Below are 14,771 nucleotides of genomic sequence, written 5' to 3'. Positions count from 1 at the left end.
AACCGGCTGAGCATGAGCCAGCAGTGTGCCCAGGCAGCCAAGAAGGCCAACACCATCCTGGCCTGCATCGGGAATAGTGTGGTGAGCCGGACTAGGGAAGTAATCATCCCCCTGTACTCGGCACTGCTGAGGCCTCACCTCGAGTACTGTGTTCAGTTTTGGGCCCCTCACTACAAGAAGGACATTGAGGTGTTGGAGCGTGTCCAGAGAAGGGCTACAAAGCTGGTGAAGGGTCTGGAGGACAAACCTTATGAGGAATGACTGAGGGATCTGGGGTTGTTTAGCCTGGAGAAGAGGAGGCTGAGGGGAGACCTTATCACCCTCTACAACTCCCTGAAAGGAGGTTTTAGAGAGATGGGAGCTGACCTCTTCTCCCTGGTGACAGGTGATAGGACAAGAGGAAACGGGTTCAAGTTATGTCAGGGCAGGTTTAGATTGGATATTAGGAAGCATTTTTTCACTGAAAGGGTTATTAAACATTGGAATAGGCTGCCCAGAGAGGTGGTGGATTCACCATCCCTGGAGGTGTTTAAGAAAAGGGTAGATGAGGTGCTTAGGGACATGGTTTAGAAGTGGTGGTGTTTTTATCAGGGTACGTTAACGGTTGGACTTGATGATCTTAAAGGTCCCTTCCAACCTCACTGATTCTATGATTCTATGATGTGCTCTGGGCAATCCTGCTTTGGCAGGGGAGTGGGGCTGGATGGTCTCTGGAGGTCCCTTCCAACTCTGAAACTCCGTGATTCCATGTCCTGGAGGCAGCATCCACAGCAGCAGTACCGGACCCAAACTGGAGAGGGCGGTGGGCTTTGGCCCGTGGCGTGTGCTCGGCCGCCAACCTGAGCTTTACCTGCCATAGCCCTCCCCGAGCGATGACCACCCGTGGTGGGCACAATGGGCACATCTCGTCCTGGTGGCGGCATCCGGCTCACAAGTGGGTTTTGGAGAGACAGACAAAACCACAACAGCCAAGTGCTGCCTGGAGCAATGCGCGCACCGAACCGCACCGCCGGCACTGTGCTCGAGGCCAACCGCCCCCCGGCTGCATCCCCCGCAGCGTGGCCAGCAGGGCCAGGGGGGGATTGTGCCCCTTTGCTGCGCTCTGCTCTGCTCTGGGGAGACCCCCCCGCAGTGCTGCCTCCAGCTCGGGGGCCTCAGCGCAGGAGAGACATGGAGCTGGTGGAGCGGGGCCAGAGGGGGCCCTGGAGCTGCTGGGAGGGCTGGAGCCCCTCTGCTGGGAGGACAGGCTGGGAGAGGTGGGGGGGTCAGCCTGGAGAAGAGAAGGCTCCGGGGAGACCTGAGAGCCCCTTCCAGTGCCTAAAGGGGCTCCGGGAGAGCTGGGGGGGGACTCTGGGTCAGGGAGGGGAGCCGTGGGACGAGGGGGAACGGTTTTAAACTGGAGAGGAGATTTAGACTAGATAGAAGGAAGAAATTTGGTTGACGAGGAGCAAGTTAGAGATCAGTTAGATAAACTGGATGCCCACAAATCCATGGGGCCTGATGGGATGCACCCTCGAGTGCTGAGGGAGCTGGGGGAAGTCACTGCTGGGCCACTCTCCATCATCTTTGAAAGGTCCTGGAGAACAGGTGAGGTGCCTGAGGACTGGAGGAAAGCCAATGTCACTCCAGTCTTCAAAAAGGGCAAGAAGGATGACCCGGGAAACTACAGGCTGGTCAGCCTCACCTCCATCTGGAAAGATGATGGAACAGCTTGTTCTGGGTGTCATCTCAAAGCACCTGGAAGAAAAGAAGGTTATCAGAAGTAGTCAACATGGATTCACTAAGGGGAAGTTGTGTCTGACTAATCCGATAGCCTTCTATGATGGGGTGCCTGGAGGGGTGGATGAGGGGAGGGCAGTGGATGTTGTCTACCTTGACTTCAGCAAAGCTTTCAACACTGTCTCCCACATCATCCTCCCAGGCAAGCTTAGGAACTATGGGTAGATGAATGGGCAGTGGGGTGGGTTGAGACCTGGCTGACAGATAGAGCTCAGGAGGTTGGGGTTGGTGGTGCAGAGTCTGGTTGGAGGCCAGTAAGGAGTGGTGTCCCTCAGGGGTCAGTACTGGGCCCAGTCCTGTTCAATATATTCATCAATGACCTGGATGAAGGGATGGAGTGTACCCTCAGCAAGTTTGCTGATGACACAAAACTGGGAGGAGTGGCTGACACGCCGGAAGGCTGTGCCGCCATACAGTGTGACCTGGACAGGCTGGAGCGTTGGGTGGAGAGGAACCTTATGAAATTCAACAAGGGCAAGTGTAGGGTACTGCAACCTGGGGAGGAATAACCCCCTGCACCAGTACAGGTTGGGGGCTGACCTCATGGAGAGCAGCTCTGTGGAAAGGGACCTGGGAGTCCTGGGGGACAACAGGATGGCCACGAGCCAGCAATGTGCCCTGGTGGCCAAGAAGGGCAATGGCATCCTGGGGGGCATCCAGAAGAGTGTGGCCAGCAGGGCGAGGGAGGTCATCCTCCCCCTCTGCTCTGCCCTGGGGAGGCCACATCTGGAGCACTGTGTCCAGTTCGGGACTCCCCAGTTCAAGAAGGACAGGGATCTGCTGGAGAGGGTCCAGCAAAGGGCTATGGAGATGATGAGGGGACTGGAGCATCTCTCTGATGAGGAAAGGCTGAGGGACGTGGGGCTGTTCAGTCTGGAGAAGAGAAGGCTGAGGGGGGATCTTATCAACGCTCATAACTCCTTCAAGGGAGGGTGCCGGGGGGATGGGAACAGTCTTTTTCCAGTGGTGCCCAGTGACAGGACAAGAGGGAATGGGCACAAACGTGACCATGGGCAGTTCCATCCCAACCTGAGGAGGGACTTCTCTCCTGTGCGGGCGGCAGAGCACTGGCACAGCTGCCCAGAGACGGGGGGAGTCTCCCCCTCTGGAGCCATTCCAAACCCGCCTGGAGGTGTCCTGTGCCACTGCCGGAGGTGCCCCTGCTCTGGCGGGGGGTGGCACTGGGGGAGCTCCAGAGGGCCCTTCCAGCCCCCACCAGTCCGGGATGCTGAGTGGATCCAGCCGCACGCTGACCCCTGAGAAGGCGTTTGGAAAGATGGGGGGTCCTCTCTGAACCTCATGACTCGAGGGGAGCGTCTCCCCGGCAGCTCTGGCTGACCCCGTCCTCCCGGCAGTAAATAGCCAAGTGCGCCTCTCCGCCCAATCCCCTTACGAGGCCGTCACACTGACTATCAAACTTTGGTAAATCTCTGGTTTATATCAATAAACGTATCACTGCTCCTCCCTACGAGTGAAGTGCATCGCTCCCTCCGTGACAGCGGCGGATCTGCGGCGACTGCGACGGCAGCGCCGTCCCCCGCGTGAATCCCCCACCCCCGGCTGTCTGCGCCACCCACGGGCCCCATCCGGCGGCACAACGGCGCCTTTGCTCCCCCACACCAACACGCCAGCCCACGCCGCGTCCACGCTCCTTCCCAAACGCTTTTATGGAGGGGTGAACACTGCCTACAACAAGGACCGAAAGACGCGATGCTTTTGGCTTCAGCAGCGGCCGATGGCGTTGGCTCCCAGCCCCGGCTGCCGCGCGGCCTCAAGCGCGCGTGATGCTCCGCACCGGTCTCTGCTCCCGGGCGGCGCTCTCCTCCTGGGGACGAACGCGGCCCGAAGCCGTTCCTTCCCGCGCGCCCTCCGGCAAACGGCAGCCGCTGCCCCCGGGGGGAGGTGGGGGCGATGCCATCGGCCCCCCAGCGCTCCCCCCCGTCCGCACCGCCTCCCGAGAAGGCCCATGGCCGCGGGCAGCCGGGCCGGCGGGCGGTGGGTGCCGGAGCGAGGCAGCGGCGGCAGAACCCCCCCGGCAAGGAGGGAGGAGGGGTCCTTGCACCCGCAGCTCCCGCGGTGCGGGAGAGCGAGCCAGGGTGAACCTCGGACCACTCCGCGGCAGCTTTGGTGACGCCGCGCCGGGGAGGCGGCCGCCGGCTGGGGGTGCCCTGGGTGCGCTGGTGAGCCAGCGCCATGCCCCGCTCCCAAAAGAGATTCTCTCAGCTGCAGCGCTGGAAGGGCTCGGCCTCCGTCTGCACCCCGGCCGGGGACAGACCCCTCTGCTCCCACTGGCGGCCCTCCGGAAGCGCTGACCGGTGCCTGTGAACACACTGATGTCTCTTCAGGTGCTGCTTCTGGCTGTAGGTCTTGCCGCACTCATCACACTTGAAGGGTTTCTGCCCGGTGTGCACCCACTGGTGGATGTTGAGGGCCTTCCTCTCCCCGAAGGCTTTGGGGCAGAGGGCGCAGGCGAAGGGGCGCTCCCCGGTGTGGATCCGCTGGTGGACGGTGAGGGCCTGAGGCTGCTTGAAGGTTTTGGGGCAGTAGGTGCAGGCGAAGGGGCGCTCCGCACTGTGGACCCGCTGGTGGATGGTGAGGGTGTGCTTCTCCCTGAAGGCTTTGGGGCAGAGGGCGCAGGCGAAGGGGCGCTCCCCGGTGTGGACCCGCTGGTGGATGCTGTGGGTGGTCTTGTCCCTGAAGGTCTTGGGGCAGTGGGCGCAGGCGTAGGGGCGCTTCCCGGTGTGGACCTGTTGGTGGCGGATCAGGCTGTTCTTGTGGCTAAAATGGCTGTTGCAGTGGCCGCAGGTAAAGGGCTTCTCGCCCGTGTGCACGCGCTGGTGGCTCAGGAGGTGATTCTGCTGAGCAAAGCGCTTTCCGCAGTCAGTGCAGCAGAGGGGCTTCTCCTCACCGTACTCCTTCTGGTGAGGCACCTCCATCTTCCCCAGCCGAACGCCGCGGCCGCGCTGCCGACGGGAGAAGGGCCACATCACCGCGTGCGTCTGCAGGTGCTTCTTCAGGTCCCGGATCTTACCAAAGCCCTTCCCACACTCATCGCAGGTGTGGGGCCCATTGGGCACCGGGGGGGTCGCAGGGGGCTGGGCCGGCAGTACCTTGGCCGGGAGGCGCTGCCGCCGCCTCCTGCCCCACTCGAGCATCCCCAGGACCAGGGCGGTGGGGTCTGGCAGCCCCTGGGTGACACCCCCATCCTCCCGCTGCCTCCGGACGTCACTGCCTGCTGGGGAGGAGAGGTCGGGGTCACTGCTGGGGACCCCTCCCCACGCGGAGCGACATAGGCACCCCACGGGCCCCCCACCCTCCCTGGGGCACGGAGCACGCGGGGCCAAGGGGACGGTGCTGCTGCAACCCCCCGACCCCCGCAGCCCGCGGGTACCCGCCTGGCTCAGGGCTGCGGTGCCTCTGCTGCGCCCCGGGGGGGGCTGGCACGCACGGCGTCTCTCCTCCCTCCAGCTGGCAGATGATCTCGGGCTTGATGGTGCACCAGCCTGGTCAGGGAAGAGAGAGAGGAACCTTCTCCTGCAGTACCAGTATGGTGGCACTGGTTCCCCCCTGCCCATGGCCCAGCATCTCCCCCAGCTCCACTCCTCTCTCATGTCCCCATCCCATCCCCATCCCATCCCCATCCCATCCCCATCCCCTCCCCATCCCCATCCCCATCCCCATCCCCATCCCCATCCCCATCCCCATCCCATCCCCATCCCCATCCCATCCCATCCCCATCCCATCCCCATCCCATCCCCATCCCCATCCCCATCCCCATCCCATCCCATCCCCATCCCCATCCCCACCCCATCCCCATCCCCATCCCATCCCCATCCCATCCCCATCCCATCCCCATCCCCATCCCATCCCCATCCCATCCCCATCCCATCCCCATCCCATCCCCATCCCCATCCCCGTCCCCATCCCCATCCCATCCCCATCCCCGTCCCCATCCCCATCCCATCCCCATCCCCGTCCCCATCCCATTCCCATCCCCACCCCGTCCCCACCCCATTCCCATCCCCATCCCGTCCCCACCCCGTCCCCACCCCCGTCCCCACCCCGTCCCCACCCCCGTCCCCATCCCGTCCCCATCCCCGTCCCCATCCCGTCCCCATCCCCGTCCCCACCCCGTCCCCACCCCGTCCCCACCCCATCCCCATCCCCACCCCATCCCCATCCCCATCCCCACCCCATTCCCATCCCCATCCCGTCCCCACCCCATCCCCATCCCATCCCCATCCCCATCCCCATTCCCATCCCCATCCCATCCCCACCCCGTCCCCACCCCATCCCCACCCCGTCCCCACCCCATCCCCATCCCATCCCCATCCCCATCCCCATCCCCATCCCATCCCATCCCCACCCCGTCCCCACCCCGTCCCCATCCTCATCCCCATCCCCATCCCCATCCCCTCCCCATCCCATCCCCATCCCCATCCCCATCCCATCCCATCCCCACCCCATCCCCATCCCCATCCCACCCCCACCCCCCCACCCCCCCGTCCCGGCGGCGGCGCAGAGCCCTCACCCAGCGAGGCGACCGCCTGGTAGTTCTCCCGCATCACCTCCCGGTAGAGCCGCCGCTGCCAGCCCGCCAGCTCTGCCCACTCCTCGGGGGAGAAGTAGACGGCCACGTCCTCGAAGGTCACCGCCATCTGCGGCGAGAAGCGCGCCCGGCTCAGGCCGGCCCGCCGCGCCGCGGCCGAGCGCCTCCGAGGACGGCCCCCCGCTGCCGGGCCGGGCGCCGCCGGGACAGCCGCCTCGGGGGCTCCGGCGGGGGCACGCGCGCCCCTCCGCCCCGCCCCCCCCGCCGCGCCCCCCCCCGGCGCGGCGCGAGGGCCCGCAGCGGCCGCCGAGCGGGAGGGGGGGGGCTCCCCACGGCCCCGCGCGCGCCCCGAGCGGCGGGAGGCGGACGCGCAGCGCCGCCCCGGGGGGGGGCCGAGCCCTCCCCAGCGCCGGTGGCGGCGGGGCCCCGGCCGGGGGTGGGACGCGCGGCGGGTGTGCGCGGGGGGGGGCGGGGGGAACCCGCGCCCCGGGAGGCGCCGCGCACCGCCCTCCGTCGGTGCTGCTGCCGTCGGGGGGTCCCGGCGGAGGGGGGGGAGGGGAGGGGAGGAGCAGCCCGGGCCGAGGTCCCCTCCCGGGGCCGCCCCGCCGGGGGATGCCCGCGGTGCCGCCCCCCCCCCGGTACCTGCTCGGCCGGGCCGCGGGCGCGGACAAAGGCGGCCCCGGCGGTGGCGTCAGAGCGGGGGGGGGGGGGGGGGGAGGGGAGGGCCGCCCTCCGCCGGTGCAGCACGGGAGGTGTAGTCCCGCCCGGGGCGCTGAGCGCTGCCCCGTCGTTGACTCACGGGACGGTCTGGGTGGGGGGGACATGAAAGCTCATCCAGTCCCCCCCTGCCCCGGGTGCTCCCAGCCCCGTCCAACCGGGCCTTGGCCACCTCCAGGGACGGGGCAGCCACAGCTCCTCGGGGCACTCTGCCCAACACCTTTCCCTGATAACGGTGAAGAACATCCCCAGCGTGAGCGGTGACGCGCACATCAAGTACACCACCGGCAGATGTAACTGAGGCTCCTTTGCGGACTCCAGACCCGGCTGTTCCTAGACGGCTCGTCTTTCTACCGGCGCTGCGTGGCAGCGGCGGGCTGGCCGAGCTGTGGTCGGCAGCGGCGGGCGAGAGACGCTGAACCCCCCCCAGCAGCGGTGGGCACACAAGGAGCAGAGCTGGCAGCTTTAATGCGCGCAGCACATCTGGGAAACGGTGCATGAATTAATATTTATACAGACTCTCGATACGCCTTCGGGGTATGTCATGCAACTGGAGCGTTATGGAAAGGACGAGGATTTATCCCATCATCAGAAAAAAAAGACACCTAACGCAGAAGAGAGATGTGGCGTGCTGGCATCAGTCCCGCCGCCTGGAGAGACTCCTCTCCTACGCCGCCCACCCCCCACCAGGGGCACCGGGGGCATTAGCAAAGGGGACGATGCAGCTGCGAAGGCTGCAGCCCGACAGCCCCCGGGAGAACGCACAGTTGTGACCCCGGCCATGGATCAAGGCAAACGGCCGAATGTAACAGACCCCAAAACCACGTATGGGACAGACCGTTCAGCAGAAGCAAAGGAACAACAGAGAAAAAAGGAAGCAAGCCAAGATGACGCCGGAATAGGGACAACTGGAGGAAAACCAGTGCTAGCGATGAGATATGTCAGTACCGCGGCGAGAAGGCTGCGCGAGAGCCATGGGGGAGCTATCGGGTACAGAAAGTACGGGCAGCACCGGGAACTTATACCGCTGCCGAAAGGATGGAGAGCAGCTGCCCAACGTGTGAAACGTTCTCCCGTCCCAGGCTGAGCTCCGAGTTCGGGGGGCGACCGTGGGCCCACTCCCCGTCCCCCCCAGCGCGGGCAGATGGTGCAGATGTGCCCACTGCGTGCCGACACAAACACCTCCTCCTAACAGCAGATCAACGGCCAGGCTGGGCGGAAGCCTTCCCGACAAGAAAAGCCGACACAGAGGGAGGAGTAAAAGCTTTATTGAAGGAAATTGCACCAAGATATGGGGCGCCGGAGTCAACTGCGCCAGACAGGAGCGCTCATTTTACAGCAAATATAATTGACCGACTGTACAAATCACAGGAACAGAACGAAACCTGTGTACCCCCCGTCACCCACAGTCTTCGGGAGAAGTAGAAAGGAGGAATACAACATTAAAAGAAAAGACGGCGAAAGTATGAGCGCGCACTGGTTTAAAACGGCCCAAAGCGTTAAACTTCGTCCCGTGGGATGTTCGAAACGCGCTGCGAGAACCCGTAGCACTAACAGCGGCAGAGGCTCTCTGTGGGAGGCACCTACCTACACCGGGGACTGGCGCCCCAGCTACGGGCAGCCCACTGGATGGAGACGACCGGCTGACTCAGCACATTTTATATATGCAAAAAGGGTGCAAAGATAAAAGGAAATACGCCCAATGGGGCCAATCTGCACCGCCTGATCTACAGGCACACGATACGCAGCCGGGATACCAACTTAACTAAAGTATCTTCCCGAAAATCAAAATTGGAGCCCAAAAGGGAGGGGCCAAACACTGCTTTCTTGTGTTCTTCTTTTGCTGTTAAAGTTTTAGGAAAAGAAAATTGGGCACGCCACTCTCAGAGCGAGCAAGTGGTGGACAGCCAAACCTGCTGGCGGATGACAGATTCCTGAAAATCAACAAAGAACAACATTTTGCCCCTCCTGGGACCGTTGGCCCTGGTAACTACTACAGCATGGCGAAGTATGAAATTAAAAAGAATGGATGATCCAGAGTGGTGGAAAGGCGACGAATTCAAAAAGAAAAGAATCTACTTAGAGTACATGGGATGCGAGTTCCCAAATCTTGAAGAAGTTGAAGAAGGGACTCACTTTTTTTGTTGTGAATGGATAAGGTGAATGATCTGACAGTGACAGAGGTAGTCAAAAAATTAGATCTCATTGTCCCAATGACGCCAATTCCTGCTTAGCGTTTGATTTCAGCTGTTGCAGCGCAGTTAATGGTGAAGTTGCCAAAGTAGAAACGGCTGTATCTTGCGAAAGAATCGACTCGATACCAACCCCAGTCCCGCTACCCACCACCACGCATCCAACTTCAACTCCACTAACAAAAGAGGAGTTGATCCCACAAATATTTGAAATTGGTCCAAATGCTATCAAACACGTGGGGCAGCAACAAGTGACATTTAACCCCTCATGAAACAGGCAGAACTGACGATACAAGTCAATGTTTCTACAACTAAACGGACCTACTCACCATTCCTGCGCACCTCCCAGGCGGGCTGGTTGGCGCGGTTACGTGGGCGAACCTTTACCACTTCACGGTGAACAAAACTAGATGCGAATGGCATCAGAGGGACAGGAATGGGAGTCTCGACTACCACCAACGCTGAAGCGCGCGTTAACAAACTGAGCGCGACCCTAAATAAGATTTCAAGAACTTTGTTCAGCATACCAGCACAAATGCTTAATAAAAACAAAGGGAGGGCTGTTGAGAGACACGAGCTGTTCAGCTTAACTAAGTTTTAGTTAAATTACTTAGGGTTATGACAGGGCGTGATTTATGCTGTTCGCCTCGCCTTGCTTGGCCTGAGTAGCGCGGTTTGCTGAAGCCTTTAGGCCTCAATTGAGTTAATTTTCTTAGTAATTTCATAGACTCACAGAATGGTTTAGGTTGGAAAGGACCTTGAAGATCATCGAGTTCCAACCCCCCTGCCCTGGGCAGGGACACCTCCCACCAGACCAGGTTGCCCAAGGCCACGTCCAGCCTGGCCTTGAACACCTCCAGGGATGGGGCCTCAACAGCCTCTCTGGGCAACCTGGGCCAGTGCCTCACCACCCTCACAGGGAAAAACTTCTTCCTACTCTTCAATCTGAACCTGCCCTCTTCCAATTTAAGGCCATTTCCCCTCATCCTATTGCTACATGCCCCAGTAAAAAGTCCCTCCCCAGCTCTCCTGTAGGCCCCTTTAGGCACTGGAAGGCCGCAAGAAGATCTCCCTGGAGCCTTCTCTTCTCCAGGCTGAACAGCCCCAGCTCTTCAGCCTCTCCTCATAGGAGAGGTGCTCCAGCCCTCGGATCATCCTCGTGGCTCTCCTGTGGACACACTCCAACAGGTCCATGTCCTTCTTCTGTTGGGGACTCCAGAGCTGGAGGCAGTACTCCAGGTGGGGTCTCACCAGAGCAGAGTAGAGGGGCACAATCCCCTCCCTCGCCCTGCTGGCCACGCTTCTGATGCAGCCCAGGATACGGTTGGCCTTCTGGGCTGCCATCGCCCACTGCCGGCTCATGCTGAGCTTCTCGTCAATCAGCACCCCCAGGGCCTTCTCCTCAGGGCTGCTCTCCAGCCATTCCCCGCCCAGCCTGGAGTTGTGCTTGGGATTGCCCCAACCCAGAAGTAGGACCTTGCACTTGGCCTTGAACTGCATGAGGTTGGCTTGGGCCCACCTCTGCAGCCTGTCCAGGTCCCTCTGGGATGGCATCCCTCCCCTCCAGCGTGTCTGCCTCGCCACACAGCTTGGTGTCATCGGCAAACTTGCTGAGGGTGCACTCGACCCCACTGTCCGTGTCGCCGACAAAGATGTTGAACAGTACAGGCCCCAGTACCGACTCCTGAGGAACACCACTTGTCACTGCTCTCCACGGGGACACCCCCCTGGTGAGGGGTCTGGAGGACAAATCTTATGAGGGACGACTGAGGGCCCTGGGGGTGCTCAGCCTGGGGAGGAGGAGGCCGAGGGGAGACCTTCTCGCCCTCTACAGCTCCCTGACAGGAGGGGGTAGCAAGGGGGGGGCTGACCTCTTCTCCCTGGTGGCAAGTGATGGGACGAGAGGAAATGGGTTCAAGCTATGCCAGGGGAGGGTGAGATTGGAGATTAGGAAACCCTTTTTCACTGCAAGGGTTATCAAACATTGGAAGGGGCTGCCCGGGGAGGGGGCGATTCGCCACCCCTGGAGGTGTTTAAAAAAAGGTGGACGTGGTACTCGGGGACGTGGTGTAGAAGTGGTTTTGTCCGGTTGGGTGGATGGTTGGACGTGATGATCTTAAAGGTCCCTTCCAGCCTCAGCGATTCTGTGATTCTATCGAGCTGTTGACTGCAACTCTTTGAGTGCGACCGACCAGCCAAGCAGCTGGTACAGTGCTGCGTGTAGTCTTTTAGCATAACAAAAAATCACGGAATCAGAGTTTCAGAGTTGGAAGGGACCCCTAGAGATCACCCAGCCCCACTCCCCTGCCAAAGCAGGATTGCCCAGAGCACATCCCTCAGGACTGCATCCAGGCGGGTCTTGAAAATCTCCGGAGAAGGGGACTCCCCCCCTCCCTGGGCAGCCTGTTCCAGTGCTCTGTCACCCGAACCGTAAAGAAGTGTTTCCGTGTGTTTGAACGGAACTTCCTATGTTCCAACTTGTGCCCATTGCCCCTCGTCCTGTCCCTGGGAACCACTGAGAAGAGCCTGGCTCCATCCTCCTTCAGCCCACCCTTTAGATAATTGTATGCCATAATAAGGTCTCCCCTCAGCCTTCTCTTCTCCAGGCTAAAGAGTCCCAGTGCCCTCAGCCTTTCCTCATACGGGAGATGCTCCAATCCCTTAATCATCTTAGTTGCCCTTCGCTGGACTCGCTCCAGCAGTTCCCTGTCCCTCTTGAACTGGGGAGCCCCAAACTGGACACAGTATTCCAGTTGTGGCCTCACCAGTGCCGAGTAGAGGGGGAGAATGACCTCCCTCGACCTACTGGCCACACTCTTCCCTATGCAGCCCAGGATTCCATTGGCCTTTTGGGCAACAAGGGCACATTGCTGGGCCATGGATAATTTACTGTCTACCACAACCCCCAGATCCTTCTCCTCTGAGCTACTTCCCAGCAGGTCCGCCCCTAACCTGTACTGGTGCCTAGCATTCTTCCTCCCCAGGTGCAGGACCTTGCACTTGCTTTTGTTGAACCTCATCAGGTTCTTCTCTGCCCAGCTCTCCAGCCTGTCCAGGGCACGCTGGATGGCAGCACGACCCTCTGGGCTGTCAGCCACCCCTCCCAGTTTGGTATCATCAGCAAACTTGCTGAGGATACACTCTGTCCCCTCATCCAGGTCATTAATGAATATATTAAACAAAATTGGACCGAGTATTGACCCCTGGGGGACACCACTGGTTACAGGCCTCCAACTAGACTCTGCGCCTCTGATCACAACCCTCTGAGTTCTGTCCCGCAGCCAACTCTCAGTCCACCTCGCTGTCACCTCATCTAGCCCATACTTCCTCAGCTTCCTAATGAGGATGTCATGGGAGACAGTGCCAAAAGCCTTGCTAAAGCCAAGGTAGATGACATCTACGACTCTCCCCTCATCCAGCCAACCACTTAAAACATCACAGAAAGCTATCAGGTTGGTCAAGCGTGATTTACCCTTGGTAAATCCATGTTGACCACTTCCAATAACTTCCTGTTCCTCAATGTGTTTGGAGATGACATCCAGAACGAGTCGCTCCATTACCTTCCCAGGGACAGAGGTGAGACTAACTGGTCTGTAGTTCCCTGGGTCCTCCTTCTTGCCTTTTTTGAAGATCGGAGCGATGTCAGCCTTCCTCCAGCCCTCAGGCACCTCTCCTGTTCTCCATGACCATTCAAAGACGATGGAGAGTGGCCCAGCAATACCATCCGCCAGCTCTCCCAGCACTCGCGGGTGAATCCCGTCAGGGCCCATGGACTTGTGAATGTCCAGCTTGGCCAAGTGGTCTCTGACACAGTCCTCCTCAACTGAGGGAAAATCTTCCTCTCTCCAGACCTTCCCCTTTGCCTCCAGAGTATGGGATTGGTGAGGGACAGCTTTAGCAGTGAAGACCGAAGAAAAGAGGACATTCAGGAACTCTGCCTTCTCTGGGTCTTCCACCACTCGGGCACCCGTCTCCTTCACCACTGGGCCTACAGTTGCCCCGGTCTTCCTTTTTCTATGGATATACTCAAAGAATCTCTTCTTATTGTCCTTAACTGCAGTGGCCACGCTGAGTTCTGATTGAGCTTTGGCCCTTCTCATTTCCCCCTACACAGCTTTGTTATATCTCGATAGTCCTCATAAGTTGCCACCCCCCTTTTCCAGAGAAGGAAAGCTTTCCTTTTTCTCCTGAGGTCCAGCCAAAGCTCTCTATTTAGCCAGGCCGGTCTTCTCCCCCATCTGCTCGTTTTTCGAGACACGGGGGTGGCCTTCTCCTGCGCTTCTAAGAGCGCCTGCTTGCAGTGTGCCCAGCCTTCCTGGGCACCTTTGCTCTTCACAACTGCCTCCCACGGGGCACTCTCGACCGTGCTCCTAAACAGGCCAAAGTCTGCCCTGCGGACGTCCAAGGCGGCAGTTCTGCTGGCTCCCCGCCTTGCTTCATCAAGAATTGAAAGTTCTATCATTTCGTGATCACTCTGCCCAAGGCGACCTCCAACCTTGACATCCCCCACGAGACCTTCTCTGTTAGCAAACAGTAGGGCCAGTAGGGCACTTCCCCTGGTTGGTGCCTTCACCAGCTGTGTTAGAAAGGTGTCTTCCACACGCTCCAGGAACCTCCGGGACTGTTCCCTCTCCGCTGCGTAGTATTTCCAGCGGACGTCTGGGAAGGTGAAGTCCCCCCCAAGAACAAGGGCAGATGAGCGTGAGACCTCTGCCGGCTGCTTATAGAGTACTCCGTCGGCTTCTACATCCTGAGGGGGGGTCTATAACCAACTCCCACCCCGATGTCTGCCGTGTTGGCCTTCCCCTTGATTCTTATCCATACACACTCAGCACTGTCATCCGCACTGGTAACTTCCAGACATTCAAAGCCGCCCCAAACATAGAGGGCCACCCCCCACCTCTCCTTCCTTGCCTAGCCCTTCTGAAAAGTCGGTAGCCATCGGTCGCAGCACTCCACTTGCGCGTGTCCTCCCACCACGTTTCTGTGATGGCACCTACATCGCAGTTCCCTTGCTGTACCATGGCCTCCAGCTCCTCCTGGTCACTCCCCGTGCTGCGCGCATCAGTGTGGATGCCCTTCAGCTGGCTAATTGTCCTGCCGCTTTCTTGGGGGGACGGCCCTCATTCCCACCTGATCGGGCTCGGACACTTCTGTACTTACCAAACTACCAGTACCCCTCGTGTCTTCGCTGCCACACGGTTCACCATCCCCATGTTGCTAATACACTCGTGTTTTGGTAGCATCGTCCCTAAGTCTGGGACTTTTCAGTTCCTGACCATCTGCCAGGGAGGGCAGGCACACAGATGCGTAACCCAGAAGATACGGAGGTGACAACCCTCAGCAGGGACTGCAAATCGATGAGACAGGCGCAGTCAACGGCCGGTCTGACTGCACCCAGAAAAAGAATCCAATAAGGTGTTAGAAAACCCCAGACCAAAAATCACCATTGGACGAAAAGATGCGTGAAGACCGCGTGGGGAGCGCGTGAGGGCCGGGTGCATACGTCGCAGGGGTATACTCGCCCCGGGAGT

The 14,771-nt window shown here is 60.1% G+C and overlaps 1 protein-coding gene across 1 annotated transcript; it reads right to left on the bottom strand.

The window, feature by feature from the left end:
• Positions 1 to 3,680: 3,680 nt before the first annotated feature.
• On the bottom strand, positions 3,681 to 14,431 carry LOC309668926 (uncharacterized protein). The gene is made up of 4 exons (XM_082479467.1): positions 14,401 to 14,431; positions 6,311 to 6,437; positions 5,171 to 5,282; positions 3,681 to 5,007 (listed from the first exon to the last, which is right to left on the bottom strand). Exons 2-4 carry the CDS (start codon positions 6,435 to 6,437, stop codon positions 3,999 to 4,001), a joined length of 1,248 nt encoding a protein of 415 aa, XP_082335593.1. The 5' UTR covers positions 14,401 to 14,431; the 3' UTR covers positions 3,681 to 3,998.
• Between the last annotated feature and the right edge of the window lie 340 nt (positions 14,432 to 14,771).

The sequence above is a fragment of the Vanellus vanellus genome (assembly GCF_965231255.1).
Source record: "Vanellus vanellus genome assembly, chromosome: 2".
NCBI classification, from domain to species: Eukaryota; Metazoa; Chordata; class Aves; order Charadriiformes; family Charadriidae; genus Vanellus; species Vanellus vanellus.
This window is presented reverse-complemented; position numbering and strand designations above follow the sequence as displayed.